This window comes from Columba livia, chromosome 13 (genome assembly GCF_036013475.1).
Source record: "Columba livia isolate bColLiv1 breed racing homer chromosome 13, bColLiv1.pat.W.v2, whole genome shotgun sequence".
Taxonomy (NCBI): domain Eukaryota; kingdom Metazoa; phylum Chordata; class Aves; order Columbiformes; family Columbidae; genus Columba; species Columba livia.
This window is the reverse complement of record NC_088614.1, coordinates 20176313-20195339: the sequence shown is the minus strand read 5'-3', so window position 1 is coordinate 20195339 and position 19027 is coordinate 20176313. Positions and strand designations below refer to the sequence as shown.

General features: G+C 47.5%; 1 protein-coding gene and 1 long non-coding RNA gene across 4 annotated transcripts in view; one reads left to right on the top strand and one right to left on the bottom strand.

Annotated features, from left to right (window-relative positions):
* Positions 1-548: 548 nt before the first annotated feature.
* Positions 549-5944, bottom strand: LOC110362315 (uncharacterized). The gene is made up of 4 exons (XR_010465837.1): positions 5834-5944; positions 5157-5305; positions 2274-2359; positions 549-1691 (listed from the first exon to the last, which is right to left on the bottom strand). It is a non-coding gene; the product is annotated as an uncharacterized LOC110362315 (long non-coding RNA).
* A 763-nt stretch (positions 5945-6707) lies between these two features.
* The window catches only part of MAF (MAF bZIP transcription factor), a 197683-nt gene continuing 185363 nt past the window's right edge, over positions 6708-19027 (top strand). For all 3 annotated transcript variants that reach the window (XM_065028524.1, XM_065028525.1, XM_065028526.1), the window contains exons 1-2: positions 6708-7774; positions 18091-18157. In XM_065028524.1, the coding sequence (XP_064884596.1) occupies positions 6708-7774; positions 18091-18124 (1101 nt within the window). In that variant the 3' untranslated portion in view covers positions 18125-18157. The remainder of the gene's footprint in view (positions 7775-18090; positions 18158-19027) is intronic.

Here is a 19027-nt window from a genome sequence, read left to right as displayed (position 1 = left end):
AGTTCATCACCCAAAATTAATGAGTCTGTGCCATCTCTCACTCCTAGACGTTAAATCACAGATTTGTTTAAGATTTACTGAAGTTCGTAACTTTTAATAAAGACCATCTCAACCTTCACAGTTACCCATCAAAGCACCGTGTCAGGATGGTGCCCTGCTCACCACGTACTGACGGTTGCCTTTAAGGAAGAGATAGCACATAAAATCCACTTATTTTTTCATGCTGCCACTGCAACCATTCCTCACCGCTGAAACGACCTAATGCAGAGCAGAAGGGAGAAAAGCAGCTGTAATTTTTCTGAGCTAAAACAGACAAAAATGCAGTGTGCACGTTGCAGGATGTTGTCAGGACAGCTCAGATACTTAACATTAATCACTGTATTTTCTTCCCTTAATTAACATTATTTTTCTGCTTCTGTAGAGTTTTCAGATTAATATGTGCATGAGTTTTTACCAGGTTCTCTATTTACCCACTTCAGCTAATTTCAGAGCAAATACCACATTATATAACTGGACATGATCCGAGTTATCAATGATAAATTCCACCGTAAAGCTTGGTAAAAATCTTTATTGCAATTTCAGTTTTTATTTCTTTTAGATAAATAGATTTATTTTTTTTTTTAGTGTCAAAATGTCTTCATTGATTTTTACATCTAGGCAAAGCTATTCACAAAAATGAGTAAAGTAGGACATGCATCATGAACCAACCACAGCACAGATCTGGTGACTCCAGCCTTTAACCACGGCTCAGAGTCACCTGCAGCGTTTCCGTCGCACCCCTGTGCCGTTTTCCCTTCAGACAGAGAAATTGTTTCTGCATCATACAAAACTATTTGCAATCTTTTTAGCATTTTACAAATGGTAGAAGCAAGCAATGAAAATATTCTTATTGCTAAAAAGCTGTCACGTCATTTGTACTCGGTGCATGGAGCAACTTGCACGCTCAGGTGTAGCACTGATGCTGCATCTTCCGTATAGGGACTGTCAGGCACTTCCAGGGGAACAAAATTGAAGCAGCTGCTCATACCTCACAATTCCTGGAGCTAAAACAAAAGCCCTCTTGGGTGTTACACAAAAGCAACCAAGATATGTGTTTCAGCCTGCCTTTGCAAACTACTTTTTCTAATTTAGCAACAGAAACTTTACATACAAATAAAGAGAGGTTGTGTGCTTCGGGTCTGTGCAGACTGGCCAAGTAGGAGACTCAGTTGGAAAATCAAACTTTGCTTTCCCCCTTTCCTTTTACAGAGTTTTAACAGATCTTCAAACACATCAAGTCTGGTGGATCCAGTAACGCTAACGGAACACTGGAAAGTGAGGAGGAAGGAGAAGCGAGTTTCATTAACAGGGAGGATTCTACATAAGACGTACTGGAGCTGATGGAGGAAAGGAAGAGGCAGCCAAGATGTTCAGCTGCAAGTGGAGTCCAATTTGATGCTCAGCGTGAGTTTAAAGGGAAGATTTTCTCAGCCTTAAAATAAAAGAGCAGTGTCAGACGTATATGGGGCAAAAAACTGTTGTCGCAGAAGTGGATTGTAGCAGGCTCAGGAGAAGCGAGAGTGGCAAAAGTAGCTCATTTTGCTGTGCTACATTTATAGATGTGCTCATTTGAATGCTCCCAGGAGGACAGCCTTTATGCATCCAGACAAAATACACAGGCATCCTAGCACGCAGCATCATGGTGATTGAACCTGAGTGTAAAGGAGATCCACAAGTTAACTGGGAATTTTGCCTCTGAGTTTTGTGGAGCAGACCTGACTTCCTGCCGGCAGATCTGCTGATGTCTGTCATTGCTCGTAGCGCCAGCCCTCTGACATATACAAATTGCTAAGATCAAGGACCCGATCCTGCTTCCACTGAAATCAATACAAGTTTTGTCATTGCTTTCAATGGGATCAAGGATTCAATCCTGCAGTTCTTGAAGTCAATAGGGTTGGGGTTTTCTCTGCATAAGTAAGGTTGCGTTAATACTGCAGAATGGGCCTGAATTATATTGATTATTTGCATTTAAAGCCAAGCATAAAAAGCAGGATTAGGGGAACGAGCGAGATGCTGGAGGCAGGGAGGTAGGAAGAGCGTGTCGCAGCGGGCAGCCGGAGCCCAGCGGAGCACGGGCTGCGCTGGCACAGCCGCGGCCAGCGTGCTGGGGGGAACCCAGAGAAGTTCACTATGGAGATGCTTTCCCATCTGCTCCTTCTAAAGCAAACCTTTGGGTCGCTCGTTCTTTATTAAAAATACACAAAACATCGACAGAAGGAATTATTGTCACGTACATGCATATAGTAATTGATGTCTGCTGCTTCACTGCTGCTGCTTTTCCCTCTTCTCCTATATAGGGTTGTTCTGTGTTTCTGTAACGCTGCTGGCAAATCAGAATTTATTGTACATATGTTTGTGCTCCACTTAGTAAAAAATATACCTATATTTTCAGATAAACTTTGTTAGTAATTCATGAGGTAAGTGACTATTTATGCTAATAAGGGAGAAATATATTCTCAAGCATAATGCATTACATAAATTTGAATGCAAAATGTTCAATTATAAAGTAAATACAGGTAATGCAAATAGTAAATTACATCCAATAAAAATGTATAAAGAATGTGTCTTCAAAGAGAGCGAGGGTTTTATTTGCTTCTGTGAGTTGTTTAAAGAGAAAAGAATTAATAAATACTGAATTACTCTTATGATGATTTAGCTCATAATTCACCAATCCGTAATGACTCCCAGTTATCAGACTGTTGTTTCATACCCTCCAATGTAAGGCAGGACTGTTTCCTCAGCAATTTTATCCCTACCAGATTATCTCATCTGATTCTATTAATTCTCTCCCATAAATCTGCTAACAGTGATATGTGATTTACTTACCCTGTTAACTGATCTGAAGACTGTTAAAAGGATTTATCTAGCACTGCACCTAGGAGCAGTTTATGCCTTATCACTCTGTTACCCTGAAGAAGTCTTTCTGAAATCAATTTGGCTGGTTTCATAGTTAAATTCAGCAGACACTGTTTAGTTCTGCACCATAAAATAAGACACTAGATAAACAAAAGGAGCAGTAACTGTACTTAATGTGTTGGTCTTGATATGTGTTTAAGTTATAACAAATCACGCTCCGAGTCCATATAGCTCATAACCTGCACGTTTGCTTCTGCTAAATCCTGTGCGTTAGATGCACGCAGGCGCCCGCGCTTCGGCGATGGAAGTTCTTGCATACGCTGCTGGCGCGCTCGTCCCAGCTCAGCGCGACCCCAGTGTGTTTGCAGTTAATGTTTCATGTCCCCCTGCGTGAGTTGTCAGAAAACTCTCCCACAATAAATATACATCAGCTGGGAGCTTCTGAACCAGGTCAGCGGCAAACCGGGAGTAAGCGGGGCTCCCCGCTACGCTGCCCAAGAGAGATGCTCGAAAACAAACCGGAGCAAGAGCCGGCGAGAGGGACGTTGGAGTTCTCCCTGCGCCTGGCTCAGGCAGGATTGGTACAAGCGGTGCTGGGAAAAGGGAGCAGGCTGGCCTGCAATAATTGTGCAAAAACTGAAGGCTGAATAGCTCTAATTGAAATGAAAGTGTGTGATTGTTATGGAAGAAACACTGTTAATAGAGGACTGTAAATGTTTAGACACCCATTGTGAATAGCCAAATAATAAAGAAAAATACTCCTAAAATGAGAATTATATTGTGTAGGGAGGAGAATGTTGCTTCTGAAGGTTATCCAAAAATTGCTAATAATATTTTTTTCCCTGCTGCGCTCAAGAGTAGAGGCGTTTTGGTGCAGCAGTTCTGTGTAGCAATCACACAAGAACCATATTCTACAACTAATAATTTTAGTTGCTGTTATGGTAGGTTAGAGCTTCAATTAATTTGTAGCATTTGCTTACATTGGTATGAATTAAATGATGGTCCCCATTAGCTCCCACAATTTCATACCCTTTGTCTAGAGCTCCGAGTTTACTCAGAAAATTTACTTGTTTGCAAATGTAGCACTTTGAATCCTCCCATCCAAACAAACTATTTTATAGGGCTGAAGCCACATTTCCACAGCCACCTATCAAACAAGCAAGTGAAATAGTACCATTGTACATTCTGAAAAGCAATAACCTTTTCATTTAAAAATATTAACACACATTTTATGCCTCTCGTAGGTGAGCATGTTAAGTGAGATATGGTACCACGTTCATCTTGCTCAGGGAAAAAACAAATCCAGGGCATTGGGCTGTCCTGGGAGGATTTATGCTGCGAGTCTGGAAGTTTTGTTGATTCGAACAACATGAAGAAATAGGAAAGCCAGCCTGCATAGTTAGGTTGTATTAACTCTGTCATGAGCTGCAGTTTGTAAGATAAAGCTCGCAGACGGCTGTGGCGAGGGTTTCAAAACTGTGCAGAACTACATTTTGATTTTTTAGTGAAGTTGGTAGCATTTTTTTCGCTTTCCAGAATTGCCTCTACGATCATTTCTAGATCTCGTTATCTTCCTAAATTTGCAGTGTGCCCTACCCTTTTTTAGTTGCCAGGAACAGTACATGCTGTATGACTTTCAGATGTTAGTACTGGCACTCATACTGATAATGGCATAGTCAGATGATGTTATCCATTTGTAAATCCACTAGCCAAGTATAATTGCCTAAGCAGAGATTCTTTGGCTACTGCAAATGATGATTTTCACAGTCGGTGAAAAATTACCCAGAGACTTGCTCGCACCTACAGAGTAATACCCTGCACGCAGTTATAAATAGCAAGCTCCAAGGGGGAAGGGACTGGGCAAGGGGAGAAGGGAGGATTTGAAGTACAATGTTCAAGAAGCTGGTTTAATATATGACCGAGTGTCAGAAGTCAGGTTTCTGAGAATTACTTTTCAGATAAACAACTTTATAGCACTGCACTTAATCTTACTTACTAGAGACATCTCATTTATCACGGAATTACAAGTAACTTTAATTCTATCGATATTCCCATAAAGCCCGGTCGGAAAATCGAGCCCGGCAGCCCCAGAGGTGGTGGGTTTCCCCGGCCCACGGCGGGGGACCGCGGGTGCAGCCGGGCAGAGCCGCGCCGGGGCCGGGCGGGGACCGCGGCCGCTGCGGGGGCGGCACCGCCCCGCCGGCGGGGCCCGGCCCGGCTCCCGCGGCTCCACACCGGCCGGGGACCGCCTCGACACTGACCTTTCGACGAGAGATGGCGCTGTCGAGATTTAAACCGAGCCGATCCGCCGCTCCGCGTCCAGCCCGCTCGCCGCTTCCACGGCACCCCCCCGGCCCCATCCCCATCCCCCTCCCGGGGGAGGGGGGGGAGCGAGGGGCGGGAGGGGAGGCTAAAGTAAACACAATTAGTTCTAAATGTATTAAATTAATTAGTCCAGGCCAGCAAGCCAACTGCGGAGGGGGCGGGTGCGGGGCTCGCCAACTTGCAGGGCTTTCGCGCCTCTCGGCGGGGTGGGGGGATGGAAGAATCGATGCCCCGTCCCCGTAAAAAAAAATCACCGAGAAATGCGAGGCGCGCTGCGGGGCAGCGGAGCGAGTGTGCGGCACCGGCCGGCGGCAGGTATCCGCGCCTGCCACGGCAGAGCCCGCGCCGCGAGTGGCCCCGGAGGCGGCGCCGCGCTGCCGGGTCCCCGCCGGGACGCTGAGCCCGGCGTTCCGCGCTGCCCCGCTCCCGGCCGGAGGGAGCTCCCCGCGCCCTCAGGTGCCCGCACAGCCCGGGCGGGCGGGGGCAGCTCCGGCACCCCGCCCCGGGGCATGGCGCTCGCCCGAAGCCGCGCACGGCCGCAGGGAGCGCGGCGGCCGGGGCCGTCCCGGCGGAGCGGGGCAGGAGGAGCGGCCCCCGTCCCGCAGCCGCTTACCCAGTGAGTCCGGCTGGAGGCGTTGGGCAGGAAGGGGTTAAGGCACTCCCCAGCTGACAGTCAGCTGATGGGGCCCTGATTGACAGCTCCGAAAAGTTTCCTTGTTTCTATACTATTATGCTAATAAGGGCTGGGATGGTGGCAGCTCATTGGTCCGGCCGCCGAGTCAATTTCCCATTTGACGTCAGGAGCGCTATAAAACTCAGCAATGCTTTTAAACTCTCCTGCTGGATGAAACCTTTAAAATATTTTTCATCTTCTTGCTGTAGCATTGGGGGCGAGTCTTTTTTTCCTTCTTTTTTTTTTTTTTTAAAAAAAAACGGTTATTATTTTGGTTGCGATATCGACTTTGATTTTTTTTTGTCTTCGCTCTCTTCCCTCCTCCCTTCCCCGATGAACCTCTCTTCTCGCTCTGCACTTTGCATGAGAAAGCCCAGAGGAAAGGCACCATGAAGTGTTAAAAATAACAAAACAAAACAACAACAACAACAAATTTACTCGCAACAACACCAGCTAACACTTCCAGCTGCAGTTTGCAAGCTGCAAACGAGAGAGAGGAGAGAGAGAGAGAGAGAGAGAAGGGAGGGAGAGAGGAGGAGAAAAAAAAACCTTTATGCAAAAGGCGAATAGCAAGAGCCCCTCGCTCTGATGCATCAGCGGCAGCGGAGACTCTGCAAAGGATAACGCGGAGCGGGAGCGAGAGCAGCCGGGGCGAATTGGAGCGGAGGCTGCGAGGGGCCGTGGCGAGAGGCAGAGGCAGGAGAGAGCGGAGCAGAGCTCGCCAAAAATCAAGCTGGCTCACCCGGTGGCAACTCAGAGCAGTCCCCTGGCTCCCGGAGCGCACCCTTTCTGGAGGACTGTCAGCAGCAAAAGGATGGCATCAGAACTGGCAATGAGCAGCTCCGACCTGCCCACCAGTCCCCTGGCCATGGAATATGTTAATGACTTCGATCTGATGAAGTTTGAAGTGAAAAAGGAGCCGGTGGAGACCGATCGCATTATCAGCCAGTGCGGCCGCTTGATCGCCGGGGGATCGCTCTCTTCCACCCCGATGAGCACGCCCTGCAGCTCGGTGCCCCCGTCCCCCAGCTTCTCGGCGCCCAGCCCCGGCTCCGGCACCGACCAGAAGACCCACCTGGAAGACTACTACTGGATGACGGGCTACCCGCAGCAGCTCAACCCGGAGGCGCTGGGCTTCAGCCCCGAGGACGCGGTGGAGGCGCTGATCAACAGCAGCCACCACCCGCTGCCCGGCGCCTTCGATGGCTATGCTAGAGGGCAGCAGCTGGCCGCGGCGGCCGGCGCCGGCGGCTCCGTGCCGGCCGAGGAGATGGGCTCGGCGGCCGCCGTGGTGTCGGCGGTGATCGCCGCGGCGGCGGCGCAGGGCGGCGCGCCCCACTACCACCACCACCACCACCACCCGCACCACGGCGGCGGCGGCGGGCACCCCCACGCCGCGGCGCCGGGCAGCGCGCCGCCCTCCTCCGCCTCCTCGGCCGCCGGCTCCGGCGGCGGCGGCGGCGGCGGCGGCGGCGGCGCCGGGGGGCTGCACCACCCGCACCACGGCGGCAGCGGCGGCGGCGGCCTCCACTTCGACGACCGCTTCTCCGACGAGCAGCTGGTGACCATGTCCGTGCGGGAACTCAACCGGCAGCTGCGGGGCGTCAGCAAGGAAGAGGTGATCCGGCTGAAGCAGAAGAGGAGGACCCTCAAAAACAGGGGCTATGCCCAGTCCTGCCGCTTCAAGAGGGTCCAGCAGCGGCACGTCCTGGAGTCGGAGAAGAACCAGCTGCTGCAGCAAGTGGAGCACCTAAAGCAGGAGATCTCCAGGCTGGTCCGGGAGAGGGACGCCTACAAGGAAAAGTACGAGAAGCTGGTCAGCAATGGCTTCAGAGAAAACGGATCCAGCAGCGACAACCCTTCCTCTCCAGAGTTTTTCATGTGAGTTCTCGCAGCCTTGCCACCTTAACTAAAAGTTCTCCGTGTGAGTTGTTGTTGGGGGCTTTGCTAGAGCGACAACCCAGCTTGCCACCGCGTAGTGCTTTTTTTTCCTTTTTAAAACTCAAAACCATTTTAAAGCAAAGTTGGTTTGGGGGCTGGTTTGGTTTTTCTTTGTTTTTTCTTTTAAGGTGGGCTGGCTCCGTGGTGGCCACCCTCAAGTTCTACAGCAGTTGCTTTTCTGTTAATTATTATTTTTTTAATTTTTGTGGGGGCTTGCTGTTGTGTTTTTTTTTTTAATTTAAAAGATCCAACTCGCCACCAACTCAGTTCTTCATATGAAGCTCGCTCTTCTTTGAAACCTGCCATCCACATTATATATATATATATATATTTTTAAGTTCATGAGTTTTTTCCTTTTGAGCTTGCTGTGTCCAGAAAGAGTCAGATTTTTTTTTGCCATCCTGAGTTCTTCATCTGAGATTTGAGCTTTGCAAAAAGAAAAATAAAATGAAAAAAATACAAAAAATATACAAAAAAACCCACAAAAAACAAAACAAAAACAAAAAAAATATACAAAAACAATGTGAAATTTTTAGACTCCAGCTTGCTGAGTTCCATCAGTTCTTAGCGTTGTTGTGCAAAACTAGAGCTATGCCTAGACCAACCTGCCAAAATCGAGCCTGCATCAGCCTTCGGTGTGTTCATGTGAGTTTTGGCCTTAACCTGCCAAACGTGAGACTTTAGGCTGCCATTAGAATCCCATACTCATCTCATGCATTACGCTTGCTATTTTGTCTTAGCAACAATGAACTATAACTGTTTCGAAAGACTATGAAAAAGAGACATTATATTAATAAAAAACCCTGCATGCTGGTCATGTATGGTATAATTATTTTTTTTTTCTTTTGCTTGGAAATGGACTTTTGGAGACTATTATGGCATGGCATTCATCCTTTTGTTTTATTGCCTCATCACTTTTTTGGGTTGAAAGCAAAAAAGTGCAACCTTTGATCTTCCTCTTCCTCCCATTAAAGTTTGCATCTGCTCTAAAACTGCTCTGAGTTACTCAAAACTTCAGACTTCCTTTTCAATGCACTGAAGCATTCCCTCTCCAAAACATGCCAGGATGGATTTCGATACCCTGATGTGGCAAAAATCATATCAACAACAACAAAAAAAAAACCCCAAACAAACCCAAAAGAACTTTGGAAAGGTGTTAGAACCAAAATTCGCATCCCACTCGGGGGCCATGGGAACGGTGCTGTTGCCTACAACAGTCTAAACATGAATTATTTGAAGTGATCTGCCCCAGTTTTTTTTCCTTTTGCATTTGGTCATTGTCAAATGTGGAATGCTCTGGGTTCCTAGTATCTAATTTAATTATCGTTTCTGTCATCTGTTAGCCCAGTTAAAATGTATGCTACAGATAAAGGAATGTTATAGATAAATCCGAAAGAGTTAGGTCTGTTTAGCTGTAGATTTTTTTAACGATTGATGCACTAAATTGTTTACTGTTGTGATGTAAAGGGGGGTAGAATTTGCAACGGGACTGTTTTAAAAAGTAGTTTATGCAGCATGTGCTTGCAACTTAAATATAAGTTGGGTATATGTAGTCCTTGCTATACCACTGACTGTATTTGAAAACCAAAGTATTAAAGGGGGGAGGCACCCCTGTTTATATCTATAGGGGTATTTTACATTCAAAATGTATGGGTTGTTTTTTGTTTTCTTTTTTTGTTTTCTTTTTTTTTCTTTCAAAATGGAAGTATTTGGGACTGAATTGCACTAAGATATAACCTGCAAGCATATAACACAAAACCAACAAAAACCTGACGAACCTGTTTAGAACGCTAATACAATTTATGCAGTTATAAGATGGCATTACTGCACAGTTTTAAAATGATGCAGATTTTTTTACAGTTGTATTGTGGTGCAGAACTGGATTTTCTGTAACTTCAAAAATTCCACAGTTTTAAAGGCAATAATCAGTAAATTTTATTTTCAGGGACTGATATCCTGTCTTTTAAAAAAAATGGAAAGTAAATCTTACCACAATAAATATAAAAAAATCTTGTCAGTTACTTTTTCTTTTACATATTTTGCTGTGCAAAATTGTTTTATATCTTGAGTTACTAACTAACCATGTGTGATGTTCCTATGTGCTTTTCTTTCATTTTCAACTCTATGGTTATATCGAAAGAGAGAATAATCTACAATAATAAACTGCATTTTTTTGATTCCGTACTCAGTTTCTTAGTGTGTAGTTCCCAGTTCCATGGCTCCGAGCGCAGCCCTTGGGCGCGCTGCCTGGCAAGGGCGATGCTGCTGCCGGAGCTGGGCTCCATGGTACCCAGGAGGGGAGCAAGAGGAGGATAGCTTGTGTAAAGCGGAGAATTGCCACCCGCTAGAAGTGAAGTTCTCATTGGGGCAGATGGGAAACGTGAGCTTTCAGGTGCTGCCTCTGACTTCTCAGTATTGCAGTGAGCTCGGTTTCAGTGACTCAGATCATGCCGCCAGGTTTTGGGAGATCTCAAAGAGGAGCTCTTCTTCAAACCCTGATGACATGATACAGCCCTGTATTTTGGTTGTTGTATGGTGGAGTGAAGTGAAAGGGAAGAATTCACATCTCTGATCATCTGACCCCAGCAGAGCATGCCTGTCCTCGGTGAGAGCTGACACCGCATCAGGCTTGGCTTCTCACACAGCCACTGAGCGCTACATCTAAACATTTCTTGCAACTGGGTCCATAGCTGCATCCTTTTTTCCTTTGCTTTGCTTTCTCCCCACCCCCCACTTCTTCTTTTGTTTGCCCTGTGGGGTTTTTTGTTTGTTTATTTGGTTTCGGGTTTGCTACAGGCCTTAGAAAGCCCAGAGAGCATTGAGGAGCAGAGAAAAAACAATTCAAAGGACTTCCTCCAACTTTGGAGAGTTACTTGGCCTAACGAGTCAATCCAAAGGTTAATGTGCTAGAAATGTTCAGGTCTCTGAGCCTCTCTTCATTGCAGTTCTCCATGTCAAAGGACATTTTGACTTCGAAAGGCTCCTCAAACCTTTGAGCCGGTTTGCTCAAAGCCACCTTTCCCGAGAGCCTCCCAGTCTGTACGAGCCCTCTCTGCCTCTTTCAATGGGATTATCTGCCTAGTTTATTTGAGAAGCAGAGGCCTCTCCAAAGGATGCTCCGGCCCTTCCAGGGCGGGGGTTTTGTCTCCAGACCAAGGCTCATAAACCCAGCACTTTTATCTTTTTCCTTTATTTTTGCCCCCCTGCTGTTGGTGCGGCTTCTTCCCAGCTGCGGGGTCTTCCTCCTGGGTGCTGGTGGCAGTGAAAGGACAGGACCTATTGCCGTTCCCCTGCCCAGCTGGCTTGGAGCCCATCCTGCCCCGGGCTGGGGTCAGGATGTGGTCCTAAGCTCCCCTGCGGCACCTGCACCCATGGGAGCCGGTGTCTGGACACTGGGTGCTGCTGGAGGCCGCCCTGCTGCTGCTGAGGTCCCTCTGGAGGAGATGCACAGCACCCCGCCATGGGTGACAGCGGGTAGCCACCCCGTTTTGGCGGTCGGTGGCCGTGGTCCCCGATGCCGATGCTGCACCTCGCCCCTCCCCAGCGCCGAGGCACCAGCCTGCCCTTTGGCATCTGACCTGCTGTTGCACCAGGGTTTGAGTAATGGTTCAAGCTCCAGATTCTGGTTAATTTGAGTTCCATTTTCTGGTTAATGTGTAATCTGTGGGTAAACTGGTTGCTATTGGCCGAGCAGAGAATTATCTCCTCTCATAAAGACAGGGCTGGTTTTAATGTCTTCTCCCGCCTCCCCTTCGCTGGCTGAGCCTTTACAGATGCCCAGGATTTTTTGCAGGGGATCACTTGGAGGCTTCGCTGCTGCTGCTGCCGGGAGCTCTGGAAGGAGCCCTGCCCCCGGGAAGGGACGGGACGAGGCCTCTCCTCGGCAAAGCCCCCCGGAGCAGCCCTGCAGCCCCCTGGCAGTGCAGAGCCCCAAGCCCCCGAGTGTGACCCACTTCTGGTGCAGCCTCGTCCCCACAGCCCCTCTGCTGCTCCGGGTTTGCTCGCAGGCAAAGTTAGAAGCAGGCACTAGGGTTTGAAAAGTATTGTGAACTGACTGAGTAGCACAGGGCAGGGGGAGCACGGCTGCCTCCCTGGATATCTTCTTTCTCGGAGGAAAGAAATAAAACCTGTTTGAACAGTGATAAGAGAAATTCTTCCTAGAAATAGACCGAGTGCAAAAGGGAAAATTCCCATCGCATACCCAACCTGAGAAGGAAATAAGGCTCTCTCCCAGTTTGGCATCGTTATGACACATTGCAATCTTGCTTTGCAAATAAAAAAAAATGCAGCCAACTTCGGCTGCACTTGAATTTCAGCCTGAAACATGCCAACTGCCCGGCTGGAGGGGAAAAAAAACAGATGCATGTTTTAATTTTCAGTAAAGCAAAGTGAGTATTGGGGTTCTCTGTATGAATCATTGCAGGGGAGCACCCACCTTTGCCGCAGGACTGCTTGCTGAGGACTAATTGGAACTACTCTGCTCTGAATAACCTGCATTCATTAATCACCCCTCGCTCGACTCTGGCCTCGCTCCTGCTCCGGTTGAGCTGGGAGGTGACTCCTGGGGGTGTCACAGGGCAGCAGGATCCGCTCGTTCTCCCACAGGTGCCTCTCCAGCTGACGCAGGGAACGCTGCCCGAGACGGGCACTCGTGTGGCAGAAGGTGCGCGGAGTCTTGATCTCCCCATCACTAACAATGCCCCGTTTCTCCCGTAGTCCTATGGTGCTTTCCCATTTATTAACTACATTACAGAGAACTTGCATCTGACTGGTGCCGGGGGATCGGTGCACAGAGAGCGGCCCTGGGCTGGGAAATGGTGTGCACTGCGGCTCAGCCTCCTCTTCCCTCCCCATCCCACCTTAGCCTTCGGCCTTTTTTGTTTTCCCCTCTGAAAATGAAGTGTAACCCTCTGCCCATCCTTCGGGCTCCCGCTGAGCACAGTCCAGGAGTATTTTTGTGTTTGTGCTGCAGCGTTTTCCCAGCCTGAGAAATGTCATCCCAGATCGCATCCTAAAAAAGAGAGGGGAGAAAGAAGGGAAATACCCCAGTCACATTGGTGTCTATTTATTTCTCGAACAATTCCTCGCCACCGCTGGGCAGACACTGTGAGAAGTGCCTGTTTGCAAATGGAGTGGTGAGAGCTTCTATTTATTAGAAAGTCTTATTCACCCTCCTTAAAACAAGAACGCCTGCGCTGAATCAAAATGTCACTCGAAAACTACCCCCACGCCAACCACGGCAGCAGATTTCTCGTTTAAAAAATGAACTTTCCCAGCTCTTTTTCCTTTCCCTTCCGAAAGCTTTTGCGCAGCTGTTTCCTCCCCCTCCCTCTGTGTATCGTGTAGGAAGTTCTTGATCTAGAATCATTCATAATTTTAATACCAATTTCTATTTGACATAATATACTAATATCAGATAGAGAGTGTAGCTGCTTCCTGGATTTAGGGAGGAAATGATGCATATATCAGAATTATCTGCTCAGATGCCAGAACTACATTGGTGTCATTTCAGCATGTGCTGCATTGAAAGGAAATCCTCTGTATTTATTACTCCGATCATCAGAGGAGCTAAATGGCCCCAGTGTTTGTGACACCTGTTCAGATTGCTGAATTCAAAATTTCACGCAGGGCAACAAAAATAATCCTACATACTTCAATGTGAGGAATTAGGATTTTTTTGTACTAAACTTTCTTCCCTCCCTCTTTCTGAATTGCAGTGCTGTGAGCGGCTGCCATGAGGCTCGGGCATTCCCGGGGTGGCTATGCAGAGTGTGATAGGTTTTGTTTGGTCAGCCGGGACAAAATAAAACAATCCCGCTTGTATATGCACACATACACACACACACACGCACACTCGAGCTGTCTGCAGTCAAATGCTTCAGATATCTGTTTTTAGTGCAGGTCTCAGTATGAACAACACGAGGTAGCACACCCCGGGCCATGGCAGAGGTGAGCAGCTGTTGAAAGAATTTGTCTTTTCAGGAGGGAGCTGAGCACTCAACCGCTTCACACTTTTAAGGCTCCTCTAATGAATTTTTTGGGCACAGCAGATACAAATCAATAGATTAAAATACTGTACGCTCTGCCCCACCTAATTCTTGACTGCCTGAAATTGTGGGGGAGGACTGAGAATAACATTTGTCACTCTCTGAGGGCTGAGTGCATTCAGATTTGTGAGCTCTAAGCCAACACAATGCAAAAATAGTCCAGGATGTGACTTAACTTTTCAAGTGAAAAGCAAGAGGCCGGGGATCGGCGAGGCTGTAGCTGGTGTAACGGCGGACAGGCAGCTCCAGTGCAGCCCCTGCTATCTGCTACCATATCAGGTTGACCCAGCACAGCGTGATAATGTCTCAGAGCCCTCGATGCAAGCTGCTCTCATCTTATCGCTCTCTGAAACGATCATTTTCTTTCGCTGTTGCCGTACCCATTTTTAATTTTTTTTCCCCCAAAGTCTAGCTTTTGAACCCACGGCACCTCGACACCGCAGTGAAGTGTGCAGGCCTGCAGTTGTGGTGCAGTGAGTTACGGGGATGGAGGTGGCCCTGACTCTCTCCTTGCTTGCTTTGAAGCCCTGTGGACTTTGTGTCATGATTTCCTTTTATTTTATTTTATTTTATTTTATTTTATTTTATTTTATTTTATTTTATTTTATTTTATTTTATTTATTTTATTTTATTTTATTTTATTGTGATTTTTTAGATGCGTCTCTATAAGACGTCTTGCAAGGAGGGAATCAAAGCCAGAGCAGAAGTTTGCTCGAAGTGGTGTTTCTATACCACACAGAAAAAAAAATTACCCAGCAAACAACAAATGGAGCAATGTCTTCAAGTTTCCAGCGGGGGTAGGGAATGGAGTGTCCCTGGTTGCCGCTCTCAATTGTTAATTCATAAAGACCTACAGTCCTGAAAAATGTTCTCAGCAGCTTGTCCCCCGTTACAGCAGAAATGTCAATGACTGCATACGGAGGCGTTAAGGCTCAACACCCTATTTCAGTGCGAGCTCCGGCATCTCCCTGCCTCTTGTCCCTGGGTTTTCAGTGTTAAACTCGAGTGTCCCCGCAGGCTGCGGGGTGCCAGGGACAGCGGGGGGCCAGGGACAGCGGGGTGCCAGGGACAGCGGGGTGCCAGGGACAGCGGGGACACTCGGCTTTGCCTTCCCGCCCGGCACCTGCCTCGGCCGGGGAGAGCAGCGCGTTTGGGGAGAATTCGGGCACGGATTTTTAAACCTCAGCTTCCAGCAGCTTGAAAATAACCCAGGCCGGGCAGGGAGCGCCTATATAACAGTGTAACCCCCACCCCCTCCCCGGCGGGCTCCATCGGCACCCGCGCGGTGCCGGGCGGGCAGCACACGGGGTCGGGGGGCGGCGGGGACCGGTGAGGCGCTGCGCCCGCGCCGGCCCGGCCCGGCCCGGCCAGGCCGCCACCTCGGGGGACACTGGCCTTCCCCGGTCCCCCCATCCCCGGCACACACATCCCCGGGCCGGGAGATGGAGGAGCTCACACACACGCGTGGTTCGGGAGCTGCCCCCGGCCCCGGGCTCCTGCCAGGGCCCTGGGGCGAACGGGGGCCCGGGCGGGGGAGCGGGAGGGACGCGGAGGGTCCTTTGTTTGTTTGCTTGCTTGTTTGTTTGTTTCGAAATTCAATTCCTGGACCAAAAGGGGAGTCTGTGCGTAACTAAAGGATCCGTCCGTGCAGCAAAGCTGAGCTCCGGTGTGTCACCCCGGCGGCTTCGGCTGGCCGACCGTCCCCTAGGTATGTTCACTGAGCACTGCCCCGCTTATTTTGTTCACTGTTCTCTTTTGCTTTTTGGTTTTCTTTCATTTATTTTTTTTCTTCCCTTTTCTTCCTTTCTCTTTTCTTGTTCTTGGGGTTTTTTTTCCTTTCTTTCCTTTTCTTTTTCCTTCCTTTTTCTTTTCACCTGTGCTCACACAGAGACTAACCTAAACCCCACTGTAATCAGAGGGAGTTTTTGAAAGGACATTTTAGATCGGGCCCTGAGATCTGTGCAGGGACGAAGATGGGAGGGGGCAGCATTTACATTTGGTGGCTTTTGAAGAATCTAAAGTAGAGAGAATGATGCTGTCCAAGGCTGCGGTCCCCAAATCTATGTGGATGTACCTCAGAGTATGTTATTAAGCTTACAGCCCTTTTCTATCAGCAAGCAGGCAGATTCACTCTCCTGCAGCCTGAACCCCACTTCTCCAATTTTGAAACACAAGTTCTTGTCAAGGCCTTGACAGTGAGCTGTCACGGTGCTAAAGGGGATGGGGATAGAATCAGTTTTGTTTGTTGGTATCAGCTTCTGAAGCCGTGGTGCTCTTCCCTGCAGACAGCCCCTGCTCCTGCGAGCACTCGGAGCCGTTGCAGTGAAGCGTTCGTGGCAATGAAAATGAACCCCAAAGTGAACCAAATGAGACTTGGGATTTTTTTTTCTCCCTCCCCCCAGCTTAACTGCTTCCAAATTCCCTGATGAGAGCATTTTAATATGTAGGAAGAGCTGCTGGAGCCTGCAATGCAATTCAGTGTTTTGTGGTGTGGGATGAACAGATTTTCCTTTCTGTAGGGTTTCCTCCTGCAAAGTCATTGTAGAGGAGGGAATACTGTAAGATTAAATATGGTTGAAATACTATATTCATGTCACACCAGATATGGTCTCCAGACTGTGAACAGTCTTTCAGCTTCCTTTATTGTGAAATGCTTTTAAAATAGCACAGTATAGAGTAGAAAACTTATTGAAGTATAACTCTATTGCACCAGCTCTGTCAGATAAAATGAAGAAAAGTGATTAGCCTTCTGAAATTAACAAATCTGCTTAGTGTTTCTGGCTGCCTTCACACTGTCTTACTTTCTTGGCTCTTCCCTTATTAATAAACTGATAGTTAAATGAAGCCGCTAAATGAATCAATGCCCGTTGCCGGTGGAGGCAGATCAGGGCTGCGGTGTCTCAGGTCTGCTGTGATGTGGCCGCCTGGCTGTGGTTTCAGGGGAGGGGTGGCCTGGGCAGCAGCTCGGGCTGCTCAGGGCGAGCTGACCGCATCGCTGCCTGGATGCTCTTCAGGTGTGAGCCTGGAGTACTTATTCCTCTCGGCCCCATGCATTAATAACAGGATGGATTCACCGATTGGCATGAAAGCAGAGGTCATCTTGAGGAAAATGACACCAAAGGTCTATGGGAGTTATTTGCTTTAAGAGATCCTGGGCTGGATGCCAAGTATCACATTTAAGGAAGCACTGGCCCCTTTCTCAAACAAACAAAAAAAAGCAAACAAAAAACCACCAAAAAAAGACAAACCACCAAGAAAAGGCAAACGTGGCTTCCAGGGCAGGTGAGGAGTGTTTCTATGTGCCTGGCTCACCCCTCGCTGGGCTGTGGGAGAGGGAGCATTCAGCTGCCGTCGAAAGCGCAATGGGCTTGATTTTTCAGTTGCAGAGCTGTTTTAGAATGAAAACCTGAAAAGGCGCCTCTAGTTTGTCTTGCCTTTTTTTTTGTTTTAATTCAAACCGATCAGACTTGGGGCTTATCCTTGCTTTGATTATCTGTGCCGTTACAACAAACGGATGGAGCTGGAGCATTCCTGCAGGCACTGTACAGAAAATGTATGTCTATGCCTGTGTATGCACACTCAGGGAAGGAAAATTAACTCTAATGGACATAACAAAATATCCATACTTAAGAAACGTGGATTGACTCACTGACTTATCTCACTTATTGTGCAAAGATTCACTCTATGTTAAATTTTTTTTAAATTAGATTTTAAATATGTGTTGACAGGATGAATTTGTACAGTGTAAAAACGCACAGGGAGGAATGACAGCTCTGCTTTTGTTATTCAGCTACTGTCTGGAAATAATGGAGTGTGTACAAAAATTGATTATTATTTTGCCAATTAAATTAGTGCAGCTAATAACAATCATTAAGAAAGAAATACAGAAACCTACATGCTTTCAGATCTTAGAAGCTGATATTCACTGGTGAGGCAAAAATATGTGTTTTTAAGGTAATTGTCAGTAAAAGTCTCCTGTTATTAATGCAAAGACTAGATGCGTGGGCTAGAAACATCTCGTCTTCATACTGTGTTAATTTCATCTTCACTCACTCGCAGTTAGCAAACAGTACAAGAGACTTTCTACATTTAATTTAGGATTTGAATAGAAAAGGTCCTATTCCATACGATAGTGGCACGACAGACATGTTTTACAATGTTAAAAATTCCTTTTAATAACGGTTTATTTTACTATATTTACTAAATCAGGTACCCGAGAGAATCATCTACAACGGTGATGTGAAAATCCCTGTTACCCGAGGTCAAAAAAAAAAAGGTATGTTTTAATTTTCCTCCGCAATTTGGCGTGTTTAGCAGGGGTGGTCGTGTCAGGCTTTGCTTTGTGCTGCTAAGACGACACTTCTGGGTCCAGCCCCGGGGAGCCGGTGCCGCTCTGAGCGCAGTTCCCGGCCTTGCGGACGGGACTGACCCTCAGGTGCCCACACGAGCCATGTGCAACGGTGGGGCTTTGTGCTTTTGTCAGCCAGGCAGCTCTCCCGGGTCCCACAACTCCTGTGTCACCCTTCGCAAATGTTTTCTGTCTTTTTTTCTTCAAATGCTGGCGTTCAGACATCGGGTATGGGGATTGAGGATGGGCCTCCCGAAGCTCTCCCTCAGATCTGGATGAAAATCATGACTCTGTGTTAGACAACTTCTGTACTTAAAAATTACAGTACCGTTTAATTCATGGCACTGAATTTGTGTTCATTCAGCCTGGCAACTATGACTAAAAACCACACTGCTAATGAAAATGGGGGAAATAAACTTTCAGTCCCTTCACCTGGTAGATTCAAACAGGCACTTAATTTTTTTCCATGAAATCTGATTTTTATTGACCTTGACTATAAAAAACACCAAGTGGCTTAAATGCCCGGCAAGGTTACAATGACAGAGACTCCTGTGTGAATTTTGTTACGAAACCTTCTATTTTAGTTAAGAACACAGGCTGCCGTGCACTTTGATCAACAGTCCTGCTGTTATAAAACAGTTGTATTTTATTAGCTTGTGGAATTAAGCTGAGTTTATTATTATTATTTTTAAAAATTATTAATGACAATTTGCGTGAGGGTGGGGAAGGTGTGATCAGTGCTCCAGACGCTACGTTAAGTAGCTCTGAGGGGGTTTCTGTTGGGCTGTAGGCTGCAGG